This window comes from Eschrichtius robustus, chromosome 2, assembly GCF_028021215.1.
Source record: "Eschrichtius robustus isolate mEscRob2 chromosome 2, mEscRob2.pri, whole genome shotgun sequence".
NCBI lineage: Eukaryota > Metazoa > Chordata > Mammalia > Artiodactyla > Eschrichtiidae > Eschrichtius > Eschrichtius robustus.
Window position 1 is genome coordinate 62,323,087 of NC_090825.1, and position 25,207 is coordinate 62,348,293.

A 25,207-nucleotide genomic window follows, 5' to 3' on the forward strand; every position below is an offset into this window, starting at 1 on the left:
CTTACTTTCGATTTGAAGAAAGAAAATGACTATAGTTGGTGGAGAAGATAAAAGAGGGAAGATGAAACACAGACAAGAATAATCATTAAGACAACAAGGTCCTATTGTATAGCACGGGGAACTATATTCAATATCCAGTGATAAACCATAATGGAAAAGAATATTAAAAAGAATATAAATATGTATAACTGAATCACCTTGCTGTACAGCAGAAATTACCACAACGTTTTAAATCAACTATACTTCAATTTAAAAAAAAGAATAATCATTAAGAACTATAACCCTTTGAATAAAATAAGAATTTATAAATCCTTGTTGATATAAATAAATAAGTAAGTAGGGAGAGTGGAAAGCTCTTCCTTCTAGCAGACTAACAATAAGTATGAAAGGAATGATGCAGTTAGAAAAATCATCCATAGATGCTAAAGCTAGTGATGTTCTCTCTCTCTTTAATAATCCTTCCCGCTCTGTCATGAGCCTCTACAGCCTCAAAAAGCCCAGTGACTGGCCTCAAGCCTTCCCATATCCCAGTGCTTCCATGCACTCGCATCCAATAAAAACATCTGAGCATACCCACTAAAATATGTGTATTTCTTTACTCCCACATGACATATAAATATGTATTACTATATTAGCAGAGATCATAAAACACACAAAAACAACTGGAAATGAATTAAATATTGTAAATAATTCCTACTTTATTGATTGTGCAGAAAGGTTTTTGAATTTTAAAAATTTATTGTGTAGAAAAGCTTTTGAATATTAAGCTTATTAATATTTTAGCAAGGGCTATGTAATATTTTATATTACTAAAATATATATGTTGGATTAATGTTGGTAAAACAGCGACTTGAAGGTCTAATTTCTTGGTGTGTTTTCTTTTGCGATGGTTTGAATGGCTGTGATAGCTGAAGAAGCTATCTGTCAATGATACAAAAATGTTAGTGGGAGAAGTGCCCCCTCTTGGCTGTACACTCTGTATCTTGACGCCACTTCTTCCATTCCCATCACTACCTACCAAAAGGTTTTTACTGAAATTTGACTATTAATGTTTCACGTTCTCTTGTCCATCAGCTGTTATAAGTTAACTGGGAGGTATTGCATTTTACATTTTAAAAAATGGGTACAAACCCACTGAAACTCCTCATTTGGGAAAATGTTAAATGGGTTTAAACTTAACTTTAAATTTATCTCTTGCATGTATGAGAGTTTTTTCTAGGTGATACATATCATTTTGGCCAGAAAAATCTAATAATGATACCAACATTTCCAAACACCCCTTCTCAAAATGCTTTCTTTCCAACAGGACTATTTTCCAAAAATTATTTTTCACTTATTGTGAGCATCACCTTGACTTTGAAGGAATAAACTGCATCTATTGTTTTGTATGTATCTACTACGTAGAATGACCGGCAGCCACTTCCATTACTACAAAGATCACCAAATTGGGGACACCTGTCTTTCTGTAAAAGAAAAACTTTGTTTTACAACTCTTTTGATTATTGTTATGGGATAACCAACAAACCTCTGTGTAGTACAACACTCTCAAGGTCATTCCCTCTCCCTTTCATCACAAATAATATTATTTAAAGCCTTGTTTCTATAAAATCGATCATAACATTGATATCCTATAGCATGTGATCTGCAATACGTCATGACAGACTGAAGACAAAAGAAAGAATGAGGACACTCCCATTGTACAGCACCAACCTCTCCCTTAGGCAGCATTGGTATCATACACAATATGTCACCCACATCAAAGGTGAGGGCTATTTATAAAGATTAGTAAAGCTTAATGTCTTTCTTATATTTTTAGATAAAAATAAATAGAAAGGTCTAACATTGTCTTCCTACGCCCCAAATGGATAATCTTGCATCTTTAGTCCTCAGCCCTCCAAAACATCCACTTTGGCAGCATTCCCAGGGGCAGCCTCTCCTGGGGACCCCATATGCCAAAACTGCTTCTTGCTCCATTCTCTCCCCTTTCCTTCCATCCTACAAGAAACGTTCTATATTAGCAGTAGTATTGGGTGCTGACAAAACAGTCTCGTTAAAATCCAGCAAAACCTCAAGACTATTGGATTTGTGATTCCATTTTGAATATTCACATTGCAAGCTGTGCCCTCCTCCCCAGCACATCTGATTCCTGCATGTTCCAGAAATGTTTAGCCTTGAGCACACGTTATTCTTCAGTGAGACTGCCTTTATTTTTGTAGTCTGCCCCTTCAGCTGGCCCCCCAAAACGTCCACATCCTCATATCTGCTCCAAAATTTCTCTGTGTTAAAAAATGAATGGATAAAGAAAATGTGGCGTATATATATATAATGGAATATTACTCAGTCATAAAAAAGAAGGAAATTCTGTCATTTGCAACAACACAGATGGAACTTGACAGCATTATGCTAAATAAAACAAGACAAAGAACTATAAATACCAAATACCATATGATCTCATTTACATGCAGAATCTAAAAACAAACAAACAAACAAAACAATGGAACTCAGAGATACAGAGGACAGATTGATGGTTGCTAGAGGCAGGGGTGGTGAGGGGGGTGAAATGGGTGGAGGGCGTCGAAAGGCACAAACTTCCAGTTATAAGATAAAGAAGTCCTGGGGATGGAACGTATGCCATGGTGACTACAGTTAACAATACTGTACTGTATATTTGAAAGTCGCTAAGAGAGTACATCTTAAAAGTTCTCATCACAAGAAAAAAATTTTGTAACTACGTGTGGCAGTGGATGTTAACCAGACTTATTGTGATCATTTTGCAATATATACAAATATCAAATCATTATGTTCTACACCTGAAACTATTATGTCAATTATACCTCAAAAAAATTCTAATCTGTGGCATTTCTTCAGGATGCTCTTTGGTGGGAGACCCCCTTGTTTGCAAGAAATCCTCTAATCAGCTTCCTAGGGCAATCCAGTTTTCTTTTCCTTTATTTGTAGAGGCCCAAATAACCTGGCTTCTGATGCCTGAGTCCATCTTGAGCTCACACTGCATTAATCTCATTTTGTGAACCAGAGCCTACTACTTTGTTCACAAAGCAGAAAAATGCCTTTTCCACTCATTCTGGTATCTCTCTGCTTAAGGGGAAATTATTTTGCACAGTTGACTTTTAAGAAGAAGCCATCACCTTAAAAACTTTGCCCACTTTTCTTAAAAGATCTTAGGTTAAGGATATGTTGCTTTATTGTTATTATTATTATTCATGGGATGTTTAAGAAGTAATATTCAGGGATTCTATTTATTCTAGTTATTCTAGTAACTAAATTGCATGTTACATCAAGTCAATCCACTATAAATGAACAAAAAAGTAATTAAAATATTAAAGTGTACACCCTCCTTAACAATCCGGAAGTGTTAAAAGGGTGTAAGCCCTCCCCCTCAGGATATTCCCACTTGCCAAAATTTCCCTCTGCTCACATGCTCTTACCTGGACAGCCTCATGGCCCCCTTGCTCCCTCACTCCTGCCCAGTCTCTGCTCAAGTGTCACCTTTTCGAAGTAGCCTCCAGGCTCCTCCACCCCCATCATTCTTCATCCCTTTACCCCGCTCGACTCTGCTGGCGCTGATTACTCTAGAGCATCATTTGTGTTTTTTCCATCTGCCCCACCAGAATGTGGCTCCATGAGGGCAGGGGCTTTGTTTTGCGCACTGCTGTGTCCTCACCTCCTAGAACAGTGCTGGCCTGACACAATATAGGCTCTTCATAAATATTTGTTGAAAGACTGACCGAATGTCCACTACAAAGAAGTCATAGGAGAGCTGTGGGAGAAATGCAGGCTTTCTGTTCCATGATAAAAGGAAATCTGCATAGAAAGTCTAGTTCAGGGAGGGGAGAAGAGCCAGAAGGGTCAGTAACTTCCTGGACCCCTCTCTGCAGGTAGCAGGAAGCAAGCTGAGGGAGAACCGGTGACACAAGAGACAAATGTGCCTATGGAGACTCAGAAAAGACACTCAGGGAGGACCAGATAGCTGGGCCTCTCTCCCAGACTGAGGGGTGAGGGGGCTGGCAGGAGAAGAAAGAAGGAAGAGGAGTAGGGCTTGATGCCGCTTTTCTAGAAGTCTCCATCCAATTGGTGGGTGTGGTCTGACTATGTGACCACAGGAACTCTGGGGTGAACTGGGCTTAAGTCTGGGCATCAATCTCCCCGAAACTCAGCTGGAGGCAGGAGATCCAACTCTATCCCTTACCATGAGCAGGTTCTGGGTGTCAAAAGGCCCCTAAAAGCAGGGTTCCCTCTTGTCTCAGTAGGGGAAAGCAAATGATGGAAAGGGGTGTTGAGCAGAAGCTAACACTGCCCAACTTTTTTTTAAATTGAAGTATAGTTGATTTACAATGTTATGTTAGCTTCTGGTATACAGCAAAATGATTCTGTTATACATATATATATTCTTTTTCATATTCTTTTCCATTATGGTTTATTACAGGATACTGAATATAGTTCCCTGTGCTATACTGTAGGACCCTGTTGTTTATCTCAACTCTTCCTCCAAACAAAAATGGCACCTGCAGTCATAAAATCTTCCTCTCCCATCTTAGCTGACTTCAGAAGTAATTGGTTTGGCAGTATGAAAGCAGTGTCAATCACCTCATTTACCTGAGCAGCTTTCGATGTAAGCCCAATTATTATACAGCACTGGAACAATTATGCATACCATTAAATAGGGGAGATTGACTTGGTCGTGTGTTTCATTTAACACAACATGAAAGCTGTGTTGTATGTTCTCAGCCCTCATAGTTAAGCCATCATGAAGCCAAGCTGTTGTCTCACAGCACTAGCTTAAAATCACAAATCAATAAACATAAAAGGATCACTAAAGCCAGGTGAGGGGACGTAGGTAAAGGTCTCAGGCCTGTATTCAGGATCACCGAGCCACTATCCTTTGGTACAAAAGCTAACATTTACTAACCACTTATCATAATAACTTTACACATATTAATTCAATCTTCATCACAACCCTATTAGGTAGGTACTATTAATATTCCCATTTTACACATCGGGAACTAGAAACTTAAGTAAGTTGCCAGAAGTCACATAAGTAGAAAATGACAGAGTCAGGATTTGAATCCAGAGTCATATGTTCAAGATTATCTTCTCATGATTATCAACATCATAAATGTTGATCACCCCCTTAAAGTATACCAGCTAAACTGCAATTGCACCTTCCAACGCTATGGAAAGGGAACTCACTCTAAAGAGCTCTCAGTGGGGAGCTGTGAATGGGAAAAAAATCAATTGCACAAGTGACAATTCAGTGCATATGACAGTGTTGAGATGGTTTTCTTACTGCGTGCCAGGTAGATCCAGCAGTGAGCTCCGATTTCTCCAGGAGGACCACATCTTTCATGCCTGCTTTGGCCAAGTGATAAGCCAGACTCACACCAACACAGCCACCTCCAATTATCACTGTTTCTGCTCCGTCTTTCCATCTTGTTTCTGCACGTAAGGGTGGGTTTTCTTCTCTGGAAGACATTTTTTTTTAATAGTAGCTTTACTAGGCTATAATAGTTACAGTTTTTTTGGTTTTTTTTCTGACTAGTGTGATTCTCCTTACTTATTCTTCCAGTACTTAACATCTAGTGCCTGTGAGAGTTACACGTGCTGACAATCATTTGGGAGCCTCAACCTGACTTAGGCAACCTGGTTGGGGGAGGGAGGAGGAGGCATCTGAACCCCATTCCCCTAATTCTGACCCATTGTAGATACTTAATAGAGCTAAAGAATTGAACAGATGACTTCTTTTTCTCCAAGAAATCTAGAGAATAATTTTTCTCAGTCTACTTTAAAAACACACTGATAAACATTTTATTCCATAAAAAAAAAACCCATAATCATCATGAAGTCCATTATCTATAAATCTTGGATCACCTCCTCCCTCCAGTGTTTTCCAGGCTGAAGAGAGCCAGATGGAGTACAATGCTCTTCCTCGCTCAACGTCCTCTCACCGTGCACCTGCTTCTCTAATTATAAAGATTGCTCAGTGGCTTGATATATTGATTTGCATGTCTGTCTTCCTAGCTAGATCATGAGCTTCTCCAAGACGCATTGTAAAAAGCAAGGTGTAAGTAAGTCAAAGAAGACCATATATACACCTGCGTTTGCCTCCCCATAGACCATCTCTGGATAGATACACAAGGCACTACTAACAGTTGACTGGGGAAGGGAATGGGGGTAGGAGAGTCTTTGCACGAGGAACCCTTTGATAGTCTCAGTTTGAACGGTTGTGCATGGAAAAGAACACACATAATTCGAGAAGAAAGCCGAATGCCCACTTCTCGGGGTCGGAAGCACCCCTAACCCGAAGACCGCCTCAGCCCTGCGCTCGCACCCCGCAGCTGCCCAGCCGCGGGCCTCCGCGCAGACCCGGCCCCACTCACCCTTCGCGGCCGCAGACGGAGCGTGGGCGGCCGAGCGAGCCCCGCAGCGGGAAGCCCCGCAGCCGCAGCGCGCCCGAGCGGAACATGGCGAGGTCGAGGCCATAGGGCGAGGGCGCGGGCACCTACTCCCAAGCCAGCAGACAGCCGGGGCGGCGGGGCCGGCGGGAGGCGGTGGGACCCTCCCCCCGGCGAGGGGCGGGCTTCTGGCTCCGTGCGCTGCCCGCCACTCAGCGCCCGCCACAGCCGCCGCGCGATGGCACTGGCCGGAAGCCCCCGAGCCAAGAAGGTGAGTTTCGGGGAACCCGGGAGGTACTCAGCCCTCCTGGCCGCGGGGCTTCACCTCAGCCCCTAATCAAGCTCTGCGGTCTGGGCGGGGCACCTGGACGGCTCTGAGCCTCGGTGTACCCGCTCGCGAATCACCTGGACGACGGTACTGCCTAGGTGTCAGGATGAGATAACAATATTGGGTAGCATTTATGGAGCCTTGACTCGCTGCCCTGCACTGCGCGAGCCCTTCATGCAAATTAGCTCCTCTTCACGTTTATTCCCATTTTACAGGTGAGGAAACTGAGGCTCAGAGTCCGTCAGCTAGCTCAGGGTCACCGATCTAGTCCAGGTGGAGCAAGGGTTTGAAGTCTAGCCTTCGGACTCAGGCCGCGCTCACATTTTCTGCCCTCCGCCCGCCCGCACCTACAGCTCTTCGACCCAGTGGCCCCAGTGCTCGTGCCCCTCGTGTGTTTGGGAAGGGCCGTTGCCTGGTCTCCCAAGCCTCGGACTGGCCTGAAACCGGTCCCGGGATACCCCTAGACCCGCGGCGGGGATGGAGGGTGGGGTGCGCGGAGCCGGGGGTGGGGTCTCCGCCTCATCTCACGCCGCAGTCTGGGTCTCCCGGCTCCCCTTTCCCGATCTGCTCGCCAGCTGTCGCCCTGTTCCCCCATTTTTACGCTGGATGTGTGCGTGGTGGGGAGAAGGGGTGACAAAACAAAATTAGGAAAAGGTCATGAACTTGGACGCGGGACATCTCCAAACTCCTCGAGGCAACCCACCTGTGCTCCCTAATTCAGAAGAGAGGGTGGGGAAGGAAGGGGGGATGTGCACCACCGTTTTATTTAGTAATACTAAAAAGATAGGAACAACCAAGATGCCCTGCAACAGTGGGCTCCGTCAATAAAGTGCATCCACTTAATAAGTTGTTAGGCAGCCAATTAAAAAGCTAAGTATGGGAACAGGCAAAGTGCTTTGCAATGTTAAGTTACAAAAGGAGGTATATCACAGACTGATCCCAACTACATAAAAATATTTATACACACACTGTAAGGAAGGACACAATAATGGTAGTAGTTACATAAGATGTGGAATATAGGTTTAAAAAACTTAACAAAAAAACATATTTTGGATATGTTTTTCTGATTATAAAGGTAAAATATGGGCATTGAAGCAAATGAGCATGATAAGAAGAAAAAGAAGTAAAGAACATTGTGCTGACTTCTTTCTCTGAACTTTCTCTAATACTATGTTCACTTTTACAGTTCATTTTTTTTAAAGGTTTTTTAAAAATATGCTGTCCCTGTTCTATTTTTCCTGGCCTCTGCTCTTTGCAACACCAAGATTATCATATGAGAATCCATGTTAATGTGTACCTGGGAGTTAAAATGTTAGTGGGGCAGAGCTAACCTCACCTCTCTGCTCAGCTAACAGGTGCATTTTAAGAATTCATTTAACTGCTACAGAGGACACCTCCAATTGCTTCTTTAATCCAAAAGAGCAGTCCTGGTGGCAATTTCAGGCAGATAGACCTCTGGCAGCTTCCTGCCCTAGGGTGAAGTTGGTCTACTCCTCTGTGTATGAATAGAGGTCCCCTGAAGCCAGATCTTAAATCCAAGAGGTCTAGATACTGTTATCTGCAAAAAGAGGACATAAATGCCTCTCAGAGATCACCGTCAGATCCAAGGCAGAGTCACTGCCACACTGAAAGGGAAGATGGAATGAAAATATAAATATACTGCAAATAATTTAGTGTTCTTTATTTTACACAGTCCTGTCATTCTAGAGCTGGCTTTAGATCATACAGGTGTAGCAGTTAACTGAGGTGGTAAGTCTAGCAGTGAAGGAGGGGCTAAAAGATGCTCTGAATTCAAATATTGATAATTTAGTTATTTTGCTAATGGCTGTTTAGAAAACTGGCAAAATTTAAAATGTTGGACAAACATCCAGATAACAGATCAAAATGCCTTACCTTTACTTGGTATCATGAAGGCAACAGTCAAAATTTGCACTGTCATTTTCTTAAAATCCTAGCTAATTTTCTGTTAAAGAGTATCATCTTTTTCCTCCTTGTCAGGACCAAGCTTATAGCATATGTGAGGTATGTGCCATTTTCAAAACAGTCCTGTCCATCTGCTAACTCTTGGCACATTTTATTAAGGGCCTACTCTTTGTTAGGTGCTGTATGAGGTGGTAGAGATAGAGCCTCAAGCATCTTACAGCCAAACAGAGGTGACAGGAAAGTAACCACGTACTGCAGCACAGGTGATGGATGCAGGAATAGAGGATGTATGAACTTAAGCAGGAGACAAAGGAGGATGTAATCACGAATAAGAGTAGGTCAGGCAAAGCTTTGCTCTGGCAGCAATGGGAGATAGTTTAGAGTGGGCTGGAGTGAATTGGAGACCATTTCAATAGCCCAGCGGCAGTGAGGATGGGGGGACATATGTGAGATGTGTTGAATAGATATGCTTGGTGTAACCCTATGACAGATTGGAGGTGGGAGGTAAGAGACTAACCTATAACACCCAAATTGTGTGTTAATGTTTTTCCCCTCTAGAATTGTTTGATGCGTAGTATTAAATCTGATGAAGTTAACCTGGTTAACTTCATTGAAATGTGTTAGATTTTCAAGATGCAATTTTAGAAAGATGACGATATCTCTGATTCTCTCTTCTATGTCCCTCTGCAACATTTATTTATTACACTGTGCTGTGATAATCTGTTGACCTAATGGCTTTCCCCAAGGTAGCCAGACTTGGAGCTTCTTGAGGGCAGGGACCATGTCTTATTCCAGCGTTTACCCCTCTTGCCTAGAACTGGACCTGGCATGTGGGAAGGTCTGAATGAAAGCTGAAAGTTTAAGTCATTTTCATATTTTGAAAGTCCAAAATGAAAAGAGCAAATTTCATTTTATGGAGGGAGTAGGGAGAGAGGTGAGAACCGTAGACTACATTAACATTTCTTCTACATTCAGCTAAAATTCATCTTTAGATATAAAGCATGGAAAAATAACCAGAGTCAGGAGCTCTCTCTGTCAAAATAGTGTTTATGGTTAACAGAGCTGGGCTCCACTCCACTTCCCTCCACAGGAAAATGGAGATGTGGTGGAGATGGTGGCCTGGTGCTTAGCCTCAGGGCAACCGCTTCTAATGTACCTTCCTGGGCTGCAGATATGACTGGTTAGAAGGGGCAGCGGGAGCCTTTCCTCCCCCATTTATGCACTGCTCTGTGTCCAGCTGTAGGCAGGGCTGAGAGGAACTGGCTGGTATTTTCAACAAAAGGCTGTATCTTCAACTAATGCAGTCTATACAAGAGGGATAGGGATCCCCATGGGGGTGTTTGCAGTTTTTATAAATCGCAGGGAAGTTCTCTCTGAAAGAATGACACTTGACCAAAGACCTGAAGAAAATCAGAGGGCGAGCCATTCAGGTATCTGGGGAAGCACTTTGTAGACAATGGAAACCATAGCCTTGGATAACTGCTCTAGATTCATCCTTGTATTCAGATTATGGGTGGGCTGACTAGAAAGGTGGTAAATAGAGACTAGGTTAGGAATTTAGAAGGTCTGATGTCTGCTTTTTCACTCACTGAGCTCTATGATCTTGAGCAAGTCACTTAGCCTCTCTGAACCTCAGTTTCCTCATTTATAAAGTGGGAATAAAAACTATCCACCTTGGGGCTTCCCTGGTGGCGCAGTGGTTGAGAATCTGCCTGCCAATGCAGGGGACACCGGTTCGAGCCCTGGTCTGGGAAGATCCCACATGCCATGGAGCAACTAGGCCCATGAGGCACAACTACTGAGCCTGCGCGTCTGGAGCCTGTGCTCCGCAACAAGAGAGGCCGCGACAGTGAGAGGCCCGTGCACCGCAATGAGGAGTGGCCCCTGCTTGCCACAACTAGAGAAAGCCCTCGCACAGAAACGAAGACCCAACACAGCCAAAAATAATAAATAAATAAATAAATAAAATTAAAAAAAAAAAAACTATCCGCCTTGCCTAGCTCCCAAAGTTGTTAAGAGTGCCAAATGATAACGTGTCTGTGAACATGCTGGAAAGTGTAGGGTATAATTATAAAACAATAGGATTATGTCCAGTGGTTCACACACAAAAGAGGTTTATTTTTCTCACCTAACGAGAGGTCACCTAACGGACGGTCACCGTCCACGGCCTCTGCAGCTACTCCAAGATGTCATTAAGACACCAGGCTGCGGTTATCAGCCTGCGTGTGGCTTTCAGTGGCATGGCTGCAAGATGATGGCTATACCTCCAGGGCTTAAGTTGACATTCCAGACAGGACAGAGAAAAAGTGACAAGAGGGAAGGGAGTGGGCATCTGTATCAGGAAAGCAAAACTTTTCTGGAAATCTTCAGCAGACTTTCACTTATTTCCCATTGGCCACCGCTGTGTCACATGGCCACCCCACCCCCTCAGCAAAGGAGCCTGAGGATTTTTTTTTTTTTTAAGCTGGGGACATTGTCTCCCCAAACAAAATATATTAGCAAAGAAGAGGAGAAAAAAATGCACATTAGGTGACTAGCAGTGTCTACCACAAACATCTTGAAAAACCAAAATAACCATTATGGAATCAGCACTTTAACTACAATTTGACTCAGATTAAATTGTATTTGAGAAAAAATAGTCACAGAACTTTGCACAAAACAAGTACCTGGACTGTCCAATAATAGAGTATTCTCAATTTTTCTGAAATACTATTAGGCACGGATGATTTCAACAGAACTGGAGCTGTGAGAGCATTGTACCACCTTTCCTAAAATTAGAAACTGCTTTAAGGAAAAAAAAAAGAGGGGTCTTAGGTGATTTTTCTTTCTCTTCTTCAGGGCATTTTGGAACGTCTGGATAGTGGGGAGGTTGTGATCGGAGACGGCAGCTTTCTCATAACTCTGGAGAAGAGGGGCTACGTGAAGGCCGGGCTCTGGACTTCAGAAGCCGTAGTAGAACATCCAAATGCAGGTCGGTGCCAGCATCACCCCTGAGTGTTTATCTGGGTGACATTTTGCTTAAATCTGACTGAGAGAAGATAAATAAAAGCGAGCATTTTCTTTTTTTTTAAAATAAATTTATTTATTTTATTTATTTATTTATTTTATTTATTTATTTTTGTCTGCACTGGGTTTTCGTTGCTGCATGCAGGCTTTCTCTAGTTGCGGCGAGCGGGGGCTACTCTTTGTTGTGGTGCTCGGGCTTCTCATTGCGGTGGCTTCTCTTGTTGCAGAGCACGGGCTCTAGGCATGCGGGTTTCAGTAGTTGTGGCATGCAGGCTCAGTAGTTGTGGCTCATGGGCTTTGTTGCTCCGTGGCATGTGGGATCTTCCCAGACCAGGAATTGAACCCATGACCCCTGCATTAGCAGATGGAGTCTTAATCACTGCACCACCAGGGAAGTTCCGTGAGCATTTTCTAAGGACTGTTTCACTTGCCAAAACTGCCAAGATGTGGAGACAGTGGCAGTACACGAGCTGAAGAAAGGGCTTCTCTCTCCTTCCCCCCCTCCTCTACACACACACACACACACACACACACACACACACACTTGCATCTTCATATTCAGGGAGTGCTAAAATATACATACCAATATTTGTTCCATGAATATTTACCTTGTGTATATTCAAGAGTTTCCTTAACATAGTAAAACTGTTATTGCTTCAGATTCATCCTTCTGGCTAATTTGCATACGATATTAAAACAGTACATTTGGTAGGGACGATTAATGGTAACCACCAGCTTAACAGAATATAGACAGTAGGCAGCCAAGTTCTGTTGGGCGGAGGGGAGGGACAAAGAAATAAACACAGTTATACCTCATCTTCCTAGCTGAAAAAAAAAGAGTTGGAGGTAGAAACTGTGATAGGATTGGTTAGTAACATCAAATTGGAACTTTATTTCTATGTTTGCTCTTTTTCGTATTTGCTGTTCTAAATGAAAGTGGGAAATAAAGCCAAAGAAGATATGGGTGAAACGGGATACAAGCTGGGAATGGAACTTTTGATTCACTCTGATTTTATTCATATATACACAGTGTATCACACAAACATGGGGTCATGTCTAGGTCCTTCTACTGACCAGCTGAGTGACCTTGGACAAGTCATTTGACCTCTGAGGATCAGTTTCTTCATCTGTCACACGGGGGCATGACATGGGCTGGTGGTGAGGACTTGTGAATTAACCCACATGAAATGCCCATATAAGTACCCACTGGCCATGATTACCGTTTCATCAGACACCCAGAGTTATACGGTAGGACAGAGTTTTGTCTTTCTGGTGTTAGCAGGAAGATTTCATCTGACCCAAGAAGAACTCATTCTTAATTTTAGAAAATCTTCTTTGCTCAACCAGGAAGAAAGTGTTGAAATAGCAAGGATAAAGACTGAGGTGGGGAGGAGATGAAGAGAGAGAGAGGAAGGAGTTTCTGATGGGCCAAGGAAAGCTCCTTGACTGCGTCTCCCCAGCTGCTTGCTATTGAATACACTTGATGGGGGCGCCACCCATATGCATTCTGCCCACTGTGAGAATTCCCTCATCCTACTTTGAGGGCTCCCCAGTGCTGACTGTAAGTAGACGAGCTACATCCTTCATGACACTGGCAAATGAATAAACCCTCTCTAGACCAAGAGACCAAGGGACAGTTGGCCAACTGGGCCTTAATGTCTGCATGTGACTGCACCAGGCCATGGGGCCCACTGGCAGGTCAACATGAGGCTACTCTAAACAGCCCCCATTTGGTATGGACTCTGCCTTGTCCCTAAATTCTGCTGACCTGAATCTGAATTTCTTTATAAGTACCAGGTTTGAAATTGTGTATGATTGAAAGAGATGTGAGTGGATGAGCTGCCGCTGAAAATGATAGCTTCTGTGATTTTTACTTTTTTAATTTCAATGGAAAAAACAACTCCTTTGTAGTTCATCAGCTTCACATGGAATTCTTGAGAGCGGGATCAAATGTCATGCAGACTTTCACCTTTTCTGCCAGTGAGGACAAAATGGAAAGTCAGGTAAATGATAATGGGGCAGGTGGGAGCGGGGAGGGGTGGGGAGAGGGATCATCTATAATAAAAATAACCTCTTGATGGGAATCCATGGAATTGACCTGATGTGTTACTACACTTTATTACAAACTCCTCCACATAAAATATCTATCCAGTAATTAATCATGATGTAAACATATATGTACTAAATAAATAAGCATTTTCTGTCTCTTTATCTAGAGGAGGGGGTAGGACTGGGAGAAAATATGCCATTAGAAGGGCATGGCCATCCTTCTGTGATATGTTCTTGTAGGGAAAGAACACTTTATAGATGCTCTTGTTACCTTCTCATTTCACATTCTTCTTTCCTGACTTGTCCATGTGGAGACAGGGCGGTCCTAGGGAACACAGCACTGGCCTAGGAATGAAGAGAATTGGGTTTTATACCCAACTTTGCCACCTATTGGTTGTGTGACTTTGTGTTAGACACTTAACGACATGGAGCACTGGTTTTCTCTGCCAAATGGAGGTAACTGATGCTTACATGCATAGGGTTGTTGAGAAAAGTGGGTGAGGATGTGGAAGTATTGTGAGATATCCTGCAAATATAAAGTATTAATACTTGTAAACGATAATGCCCATTTATTCATTCAACCAACCAACATTTATTGAGTACCTGTTATAGTCCATTCTCTATGCTAGATACAAAGATGATACAAAGGCATAGACACTATTCTGAAGTGGCTCACAGTCAAGTATGGGAGACAAACAAACGAGCATTTACTAAAATCCAGTGTGGTAAGTACAATATGGAAATACAAGCTCACTGGGAGTAGAGGAGATGATACCCAACTCTGCTGGTCTTCTTGAATTGCAGTTTAAACCAGTGACTTGTGCTCATGCTACTTGCTCATTGCCCCCTTTGATATCTGTTATATCTCACCTTTAAAATGCCAGGCTCACCATGTGTACTCTTGCTGTCTAACCTCAGTGGGAAGCTGTAAACACCGCTGCCTGTGACCTTGCCAGAGAAGTAGCCAACAAAGGTGATGCTTTGGTAGCAGGGGGGATCTGCCAGACATCGTTGTACAAACACCACAAGGATGAAGCTAGAATTAAAAAACTTTTTCGACTACAGCTAGAGGTTTTTGCCAGGAAAAATGTGGACTTCCTGATTGCAGAGGTAAGCCTAGCATTAAAGGGGCAGGGCTGGAAGGAGCTGTGGAGGGGGGGATAGAGGCTGTCGGGGAGTAAAGCCTAGAGGGTAGGCAGCTGCTCAGGCCTCACCATTAACACTCAGTGCCAAGTAGTAGTTTCCTTGCCCTCCTCCATCCCTGCCTTGCTCACTCCCATCTCTCTGCTTTCACTAAAGCTATAACATCTGAGCGATATTTTGAAGTTAGAATCAATAAGCATTTTCACTGACTGGATATGAAGGCCCGGAATATCCTCTTTCTCCCATCTCCCTATTTCCCATCATGATTACTACCATCTAGAGTCAAGGCCTCAACCCAGCTCTTCACCCCCAACAAGGACAATAGCCTCCCAACTGCTAGTTCCCCAATCGCCCTATCGAACTTACTGAAAACCTTGCTACGTCAACCTTCCCAAGGCTTAGGGCTACCCAAGCCTGGCTAACCCACCTGGAAAAAAATCATCTACAGAAATGAACACAAACTCTGCCCTATATGTTCTCCAGATGGATGAGAACACAAGTTTGTTTTTTAAGAACCTCTCTTTTGACTTTCTCTGCCATTCCTCACACACTGCTTCTGCAGAATATAAGTCAAAAAGGAAGAAACAGGGAGATTTCTGCTAGCTTTTCTCCACTTAATTAAATTAAGTTCAGCTGTTCAATTGTGGCACTTATGGGGTTTCCTGGGAAGCACCCCTGCAAATGGCCTGGGTTTACCAGACAAGGTGTCCTGTCTATCATTGGCAAAGACACTCAGTAGCTACCCCTCCCTTCTCTGTGACTCGATGTTCTCATCTGGGGAAATAATCATATTTCCCTTCTTACTTTAGGAGCACTTTAGAATATCTAACTAGAAGTGAATATAAAAGTATTTTGAATTGTAAAGCATGATAAACAATTATTCTGCAGAGATCACCCAAGTTCCATAAAAAATGAGTCCAAAATTTATTAGCAAAACTTTTGTTCCTTCAAAAGTATGATTTTAAATACTCAGTTACTTTAAAACCTTTTTTTAGTATGATATCTGAATGAAAACCTATATGTTATTGTTAAAGGAATTAAAATATTTACTCATAAAAGTATTCTTTAGTCAGTCTGATAGAGACACATTTCTTAGCACATTTTATCACATATATTTGGTAATTTTTATAACTGTTTTTGCAATATTTGCGGTCTACCATTCAAAATCTGCTTTATATTTGGACAAATAGAAGAACATGAAATTTCTCTTAGTATTTTGAACATGCTGAAGAAGCTGTGTGGGCTGTGGAAGTCTTAAAAGAAGCCAGAAAACCCGTGGCAGCCACCATGTGCATAGGCCCAGAGGGAGACATGCATGGTGTAACACCTGGAGAATGTGCTGTGAAGTTGGTGAAGGCAGGTAATGTGGACCCATGATGTGATAAGCAGTTCAGTTATTGTTTATGAAATGTTTCTTAACGTTGGGAGAGCAGTTCGGAAATAAAAACATTAATTGGAATCCATCTCTTTATCTGTAAAACTTAGGAGGTAGAGGGGGACAGCTAATTTCTAAGACACCTTCCAACTATTAAAAAAGAAAATAAAGATCTTTGTGTCTGTTTTTGTGCCAGTACCATACTGTTTTGATGACTGTAGCTTTGTGGTATAGTCTGAAGTCAGGGAGCATGATTCTGCCAGCTCTGTTCCTCTTTCTCAAGATTATTTTTGCTATTCAGGGTCTTTTGTGTTTCCATACAAATTTTAAAATTATTTATTCTAGTTATCTGAAAAATGCCATTGGTAATTTGGTAGGGATTGCACTGAATCTATAGATTGCCTTGGGTAGTATGGTCATTTAAAAATATTGATTCTTCCAATCCAAGAACACTGTATATCTTTCCATCTGTTTGTGTTGTCTTCAATTTCTTTCATCAGTGTCCTATAGGTCCTTTGCCTCCTTAGGTGGGTTTATTCCTAGGTATTTTATTCTTTTTGATGCAGTGGTAAATGCGATTCTTTCCTTAATTTCTTTTTCTGATGTTTTGTTGTTAGTGTATAGAAATGAAGTCAGACAGAGAAAGACAAATATCATATCACTTATATGTGGAATCTAATAAAATGATACAAATGAATTTATTTACCAAACGGAAATAGACTCACAGACACAGAAAACAAACTTATGGTTCCCAAAGGGAAACAGGGAGCGGGGAGGGAAAAATTAGGAGTTTGGGATTAACAGATACACACTCCTATATATAAAATAGATAAACAACAAGGACCTACTGAATAGCACAGGGAACTACATTCAATATCTTGTAATAACCTATAATGAAAAAGAATCTGAAAAGTATATATGTATAACTTGACTGTACATCTGAAATTAACACAACATTGTAAATCAACTATACTTCAATTTTAAAAAATAAACAAGTAAATAAATTATGAAACAAGTAAATAAATGTATTTTTTGCATAGGGGCTTCAATCATTGGTGTGAACTGCCGATTTGGGCCCTGGACCAGCCTGAAGACAATGAGACTCATGAAGGAAGGCCTATGGGCTGCAGGGCTGAAAGCACACTTGATGGTGCAGCCCCTGGGGTTCCACATGCCCGACTGTGGCAAAGGAGGGTTTGTGGATCTCCCCGAATATCCCTTCGGTAAGCTCAGGCACATATTAGAGACCTTGTGGTTTCTTGTGACAAAATGGAAATGGCTATAATGAACAACTACAGTACAGACTTACGATACAAGACTGTATAAGACAAAGACATTCATTGTTAATCAAAAATTAGCTATCTGAGGAATTCATACTCTAAAATTTATAGTTTCTTCATTGAAAAAAGAAAATACCCCTTGAGCATCGATTGTTTGAAAATAGAGATGGTAACAGAAGTGCCATAACTATTGTATTACAGCACTGGAGCCCAGAGTTGCAACCAGATGGGATATTCAAAAATATGCCAGAGAGGCCTACAACCTGGGGGTCAGGTACATAGGTGGGTGCTGTGGATTTGAGCCCTACCACATCAGGGCAATTGCAGAGGAGCTGGCCCCGGAAAGGGGATTTTTGCCTCCATCTTCTGACAAACATGGCAGCTGGGGAAGTGGTCTCAACACGCACACCAAACCCTGGATTAGAGCCAGGTAGGAATTTTTTAATTAACTTACTATTTTCCTCTAATCTCATTTTATTTATTGTTAGCATTATGCATGCACATGGTAACACAAATTCAAAAGTATAGAAGTATACAAAATGAAAGGTAAAAGCCGCCCATTTCTGACACCCATCCCATTCAAGGGGTAACCTGTTTGCCATTTATGTTTTGAAGTCTTATTTCTCTATTTCTTGTTTTATCAATTTTAAGTGGTAATTACCCTTTATGAAAGCTGAGGGATTTAAATCACATAATCTTCCCCCTTGCCCTGATCTCCTTTTCACAAATTTGACTTATTACATTTTTGCTTGTTCTGTTGGCGATCTTTACAAGTTTGAATTTCATATTTAACTACTTGTTTTTTAATCCATCAGTATGAGGCAGTATCTTTTGATTCCACTCTCTGTAAAATAAGAATTGCCTTCCTCCATTTCCCTCTACTTTTCCTCCCTCATCTACCTCTTGGTTTCTTTAAGGTATACAATTACTTTTACATCATCAAGGTTTATAACCAAACACAGTATAAGCAAACACAGTGGCAATTCAGTAATTAAGTGTTCAATTCCATGTGAAATCAAGACTTGGAACATGTTTCAAACTGAAAACCTCCTTTTTTCCAGCAGGAGATTTCAATATGCAGGAAACCAGGGAAGGCCAGTCTGATCTTTCTCTTTCTCTGTCTTATGCTTCCAACCCTCCTTTCCCGTATTGCTAATCATGGTTTCTGACCTCTTCAGATTCAAAGAGAGAGGAGAGCAGATGGAAAAGGGAGTAAACTTGTATTGCTTAATTGACACCCTATTAGGAAGACCACATTCTCTGGGCCTGGCACATCCTCATGAGTGTATTTATAGTTCTTCAGAGGCTGCCACTGGGAACTTTTGTCTATATTTCTCATGCCACAGGCATTGCATTTTTCTCTGAAAAATTTTCTCTGCTTCGCCCTCAGATCCGAACTTTCTCAGCAGGTCACTATAGATACACACTATTTTGGGGAGTCTCATTTTCCTTCCTGGTGTTTCTCTTGAGCCTGATTTTAAATATGCCCAGGCTGGCTCCCTCTCTCCTAATAGGCTCAAAACTGGCTAGAAGACTTTTCATCCTTCCTTTAAGGAGACAAACTGAGAGTGTGGTCTGATCCCAATTTAACCACACTCTCTTCATTCACAAAGTAGCTGACCCATTGGTCTCTGTGATCTAGATTTTCCAGTGTAGAGTCAAGTGAGTCATCTGACTGGCTCTTAGCCACCTACTTTGAAACTTCTGCAGAGTGTCTGTCTTGCTTTAATACCTGATATCTATCACATCTTGTGCCACCAATAAAATTTCCAATCTAATATCCTGGTACTCTGATCACTATTTTCTAAACATGATTCACTGCAGAACCAAGAGAAAGAGAAATAAACCTATTTTACAAAACCTGAGCCCCTTGTGAGAGAACGTTCCAAGCATCAAGGTCAAATTGATTCTCTCCCCTTAGATTTCATCCATAGTCCAAATTCAGGCCATACTTTAATTTGCTTCATAGTTGGACTTTCTTTGTACAACGTTTGGTTTTATAGGAATTTCTAATTAACTTTATTTTTTATTGTTGAAAGAAGAATAATAGACCTTCACCTTCTCTAAGGTATTCCAATATCTAAATTATACTGTTTGTTACAATCAGTCACTTTATTATTGAAGGTATTTTTCTGGGGGCTCCTTGAATTACTGTTCTGTTTTGAATCATTCTCTCTCTCTCTCTGTCGCTCTCTCTCTCACCTGTCAATCTTTTACATCTTTTAGAAACTAACCACAATTTCTGCTCTTCTCTAATCAGAGCTGTTATGTCTCTAATCCATTTTGTACTTCTTTATCCATTTCAGTAGAATTTAGAACAGTCTTCATTTTTGAACATCTAGGACAACGTTCCTAACGTAAATTAATTTAGATTGTAGAAGTAGGCAAGAAATCATTTAGGCAAACATTTCTTCTGGGAGGTATGGATATTTATCCAGGAAGATTTTTTTTACAGGTCTCATGCTTAGAAAAAAGAAGTACTAAATAGAAATATAGGGACTTCCCTGGTGGCATGGTGGTTAAGAATCCGCCTGCCAATGCAGGGTACACAGGTTCGAGCCCTTGTCTGGGGAGATCCCACATGCCGCGGAGCAACTAAGCCCGTGCGCCACAACTACTGAGCCCATGCGCTGTAGGGCCCGCATGCTGCAACTACTGAGCCTGCGCGCCTAGAGCCTATGCTGCACAACAAGAGACGCCACCGCAATGAGAAGCCCGTGCACCGCAACGAAGTGTAGTCCCCGCTCACCGCAACTAGAGAAAGCCCACATGCAGCAACGAAGACCCAACGCAGCCAAAAAATAAGTTAACTAATTAAATAAAATTATTTTAAAACAGAAATATAATTAAAAGGTGAGGAAAGCATACTTTGATGATGATTAAAATAGTTCAGATAAGTGAGAAATGGCTCATTTTAATAAACACTGTCTAGGGATCCTTAAAATTCATTAGCAATTTCAAATAAAACATTATTCTATAGAATAAAGCCAGACATTCCTTGTACCCTAAACTCCCAAACATACTGATGTTCACAAAAATTTGTGATTACCCAGAAACCTGTAGACACCCCAGATTTCTGACATTTTCATCATCCAAAAATATTGGTTTATTCATTGTTTCATAGGTAAAATGGAAAAAACTATTAAAATACATTTAACACAAAGGTCTGTGACCAGGAATCTTTGTGTTCTTTCTTTGTCTAAAAACAAGGCACAAATACTGACAAATTAATTTGTATTCTGTTTTTGGTTACTTTTTGAAGAATTATACTTTGTCTCATTACGTTTAAAACTGGTTTCATATACTTGTCATTATGTTAAAATATTGAGTAGAGCTAGAAGGACCCTGCTAGAAATTTCCGAATGAATATAATTCACAAAAACATGTAAAATTCAAACACGTTGTTTTTTTCTGAAAGGTGGTATGAAACCCAGTGATTGTTATTGAGGATAGAAATGTAGAAAGACTCCTGGAATTAATGGATATGGGCATGGTTTTTCCGTCTGTTTATTGAAACTGAAATTCTACTTTAGCCTGATCATCCACCAAACTTCTGAGTATTTAGCCAATATATATATAAAGTATTGGACTTATAAAATAGACATGAATCTTTTAATTGATTAACTATTTATTTTTTAAAACACAGGGCTAGAAGGGAGTATTGGGAGAATCTGCTGCCGGCTTCAGGCAGACCTTTCTGTCCTTCATTGTCAAAGCCAGACGCCTAAGGAGTAATGAAAGAAAACACTGAAATAGCAGAATGGAAAGAAATCCCCCTCAAGACCCATCTGGAACCCTTCCTCGCCTCTATCCTCAGGCCACCCTGATGTCTTCAGCTGCTGAACAGCTAATGTGCTGTCAATTCAACATAGGATGCGTATTGCATTCCTGCTGTGCGTAAGCTCCGAGCAGGATGCTGGGGGAAATGCAAAGCTGATGAGAAAGGCTTCTCGTCCTCCAGGCACTTACTGTCCAGTAATGCTGCAGGACATGCTTTTGAAGGGAATCAAGAATAGTGAAACTTGTCTTTTAGGGTGAATTTGAGATGTTAAAATAACCAAGTCTGTGCGCAACAAACCCAGTGATTAATTCCGGAGACTAAACTAGGCACAGTAGGAGGATAGAGCAGCATTCTAAACTAAAATGAAAGTAATGAGTCTGCCTTTCTTAAATGATTTGTATAATGACTCCAAAGGCAATCCCAAAGGAAAAGATGCAAAAAATGTTTTAGGATTTTTTGAAATCATCATATAACCTTCCAAAGTGATTACTTTCAGAGATGATTTTACTTAAAGGTGTTAGGTCCCAGAATTTTTTAAATGTGTCTATATAATCACAAATAGCTAGATTATAAACTACTAAGGACAAGGACAATGTGATATGCTTCTTATATTTTTCCTTAAAGTATTTATCATTGTGCCAGGCATACTAATAGATGCTCAATGAGATACTTATTGTTGATTGTTTAAAATAAATAAAAATAGATAAACAGTTTTGGAAGACCTTTTTAAAAGTCAGAGTTCAAATCTATCTTGGTCTAATATTTTCTTGACTTACGTTTGAGCTATTTGCTACGTGCCAATTTCTATTTTTCAAAACAATGTATCAATTTGTAACAATAAAATTAAAAATAATTTACCTTTTATAAAAGTGTTTGAATACTTTAAATTTTACGGACATTCTTTGGAATAGTAATAACAACAAGCATTTACTACTTATTATGTTCCAGGCTCTTGCTTCTCTCTCTCTCTCCTCTCTATCATATATATATATATATGACAAAAGCCAACCTAGATTTATGAAACACACAGGTTTCATTTTGGGTTAGTAAGTGCAATGCTCAGAATAGAATGTTGAGATGGAAGTTGATAAAACTTCCAAGAGACAAACAGGTAACAAATAAAGTCCTTAAAAAATAGATTTCCTAGATTGAAAGGTTCAAAATTTATATAGTAATTGGATCACATTTTATTATAGATAATAATAGAAACATATTGGGGAAAAGTATTTCAAACCATGTGGTTCTAACTCCAATTTAATAATTATGCCCCAAAATAAAGTCAGAAAAGTATGCTCAGTCCTCCACTGTTATTGCCTTGGTCTGACAAGACTAGAAAATGCATTTAGATAATTAAAAATAATGGAAAAGTGAAAATTATATTTTATGTAGATGAAATGGTTATATAGCTAGAAATCTCAAGAAGATCATCTGGAAAGCTCTTACAAACAACAGGAGAATTCAGTAAAGTGACTGGTTAAAAATTTTATATACAAAAGTCATTGCTTCTCTATGTACACTTGACAACGATTTTGAAAGTATAGTGGAAATAAAGATCTATTTTATTTTTTCAGCAAAATGATTAAATATCTAGGAATAATATTACAAAAAATGTGTAAGAGCTGTTGAAGGAAAGTTAAGGATGCAAAATAAGACGAATAAATCTACACACATACTCATAAAGAGAAAGACATTATTTTAAGATACAAAGTTGCTCTAAATTGATTAATAAATGTAATATAATCCCAAGGGGAAAAAATCATGAGTATTGAGGGGAAATAGACATGCAAACCCTCAAGTGCACATGGGGGTGGGGGGTATATTCTAGGGGTTATGAGAAAATTAGATAAAGAGAGATAGTGAGGAAGGTGTGGCCTTGCCAGATAACCACTATATATAACATAGTAATTAAAGCCACTGGATACTTGTATTAAAAAAAAGTTCAGTGGAACATATATGTATATATAAAAATGCTAATGTATAATAAAGGGGGTATTATTTCAGGTCAGTAAGGGAAAGCTGGATTGATAAAGGAGGTATTTCAGGTCAGTGAGGAAAGCTAGATTGTTTAATAATGTTGGACATTTGGTCAATCACCTAGGAAGAAAAAGTTGGATCTCTTAGAACAAGTTCAAGGTTGATCAAAGTTTTAAACATAAGTCCATAAGAGAAAAGCCATAAAAGAAAAAAAAAACATAAATTTCACCATATGAAAAATTTAAATGTGTGCACAAAACCCAAAATACTCTAAACAAAGGTAAAGTCAAATGGGAATAATGTGTAAGGCGGGTTAGTAACCACTATTCCAGTAAGGGGGTCTTGAGCTGTCTAAGTTCAACCATCCTCCCACCTATGTAGATGTTGTGAGGAGGGCTCTCCTATGTGATTGGCCTTCAGAACTCCACCCTGTTTTCTTGGGCTTATCGGTGTTTTGAGAGGGAGATGTACCCAGCTAGGGACCAAGCAAAGCCTTGGGGTCAGTACTAACATCATCACCCTTGCTTGACCATCACTCTTTCACTGTGGGATATGATGCTGTGAGTCAGGTGCCCCATGAAGCACAGGGCACCTGGTAGAGATGATGTGAGGTGCTGGGTAGTGAGTCTGCAGGCACTGACAGGGAGTTCAGGCAGCTTCTGAGCACTGATACATTATTCCTTAATGTGGTGCTTAAGGAACCACAGGCCCAACTTGACTCTTTCCTTCCCAGGCAGCAGGTCCTCTCCCTTCTTCGGAAACTTCTGGGGATCAATTCTCAGCTCCTGTGGCCCACATGCAGCTCATAGTGTCTCCCCTCTTCCCCCAATGCCCAAAACCTTTTAAGTTTTCTGAAAAACCTCTTTCCCTCTTGCTCTGTTGATATAACAGGATATTAGACCAAAAGTAATGGAGAAATGAGGTCCACTTTCCTAAAGGCACCCTTATTGGAGGTAGGGAAAATATTTGCTCTTTATCTTTCCAGTGCAGGAAAAAGAGGCGGAAAGAATAATAATTTATTCTTTCTTTTTAATCTGTAAATTATTATGCATAATAATAATTTACAGATTAAAGCAATCTGAATGCTAGTATCCTGCCACAAATATTTACATACATTTGATATACCAAGGGAGATTTTCCTTAACCTATAAATCAGAAAATAGATTTCCTTAACCTATTAAATATAGGAAAAGATATGCAACACATTCAAAATTAGGTAAATGCATGTGAAAACAAGAAGATACCTTTTTTCACCTATCATTAACAACAACAACAAAAATGATAATATCTTGTGTGGTTGAGAGTGTAAAGGAAAAGTCACTATCGTACATATGCTTTTTGGAGAAGTGTAAATTGTACAAGCTATTTGGAAAGCAATTTGGCCATATCTATCCAAATTTAGAATTCACACACCCTTGGATGAGCAATGTCATTTCTAGGAATGTAGCCTACAATTATTTTCATATCTGTGCAAAAGCACAAGTCTGGAAACTGCCAAAATATCCATCAGTGAAATACTAGTTAAGTGATTTATGGAATGTGTACAGGATGATAAACCATGGAGCAATTAAAAGGAATACATGCTATGATACCATATGCTATTGCTTACATGTGGAATCTAAAAAACAAATGATACAAATGGACTTACTTACAAAGCAGAAATAGACTCACAGATATAGAAAACAAACTTATGGTTACCAAAGGGGAAGTGGGGGAGGGATAAATTAGGAGTTTGGGATTAACAGTAGATATTAACACACTACAATATATAAAATAGATAAAGAACAAGGACCTAGTGTTTGGCACAGGGAACTATATTCAATATCTTGTAATAACCTATAATGGAAAAGAATCTGAAAAAAATATATATGTATAACTGAATCACTTTGCTGTACACCTGAAACTAATACAACATTGTAAATCAACTATATTTCAATT

The 25,207-nt window shown here is 40.4% G+C and overlaps 2 protein-coding genes across 3 annotated transcripts in view; one reads left to right on the forward strand and one right to left on the reverse strand.

The window, feature by feature from the left end:
- DMGDH (dimethylglycine dehydrogenase) overlaps positions 1–6,488 on the reverse strand; it is a 59,846-nt gene extending 53,358 nt beyond the window's left edge. For both annotated transcript variants that reach the window (XM_068535558.1, XM_068535557.1), the window contains exons 1-2: positions 6,396–6,488; positions 5,306–5,480 (exon numbers count right to left, since the gene is read on the reverse strand). In XM_068535558.1, coding sequence (XP_068391659.1) covers positions 5,306–5,480; positions 6,396–6,481 — 261 coding nt within the window. In that variant the 5' untranslated portion in view covers positions 6,482–6,488. The remainder of the gene's footprint in view (positions 1–5,305; positions 5,481–6,395) is intronic.
- Positions 6,489–6,627: 139 nt separating this feature from the next.
- Positions 6,628–22,107, forward strand: BHMT2 (betaine--homocysteine S-methyltransferase 2). Its single transcript, XM_068535556.1, has 8 exons — positions 6,628–6,681; positions 11,500–11,632; positions 13,579–13,670; positions 14,635–14,826; positions 16,072–16,219; positions 17,275–17,457; positions 17,716–17,944; positions 21,161–22,107. Exons 1-8 carry the CDS (start codon positions 6,649–6,651, stop codon positions 21,240–21,242), a joined length of 1,092 nt encoding a protein of 363 aa, XP_068391657.1. The 5' UTR covers positions 6,628–6,648; the 3' UTR covers positions 21,243–22,107.
- The last annotated feature ends 3,100 nt before the right edge of the window (positions 22,108–25,207 follow it).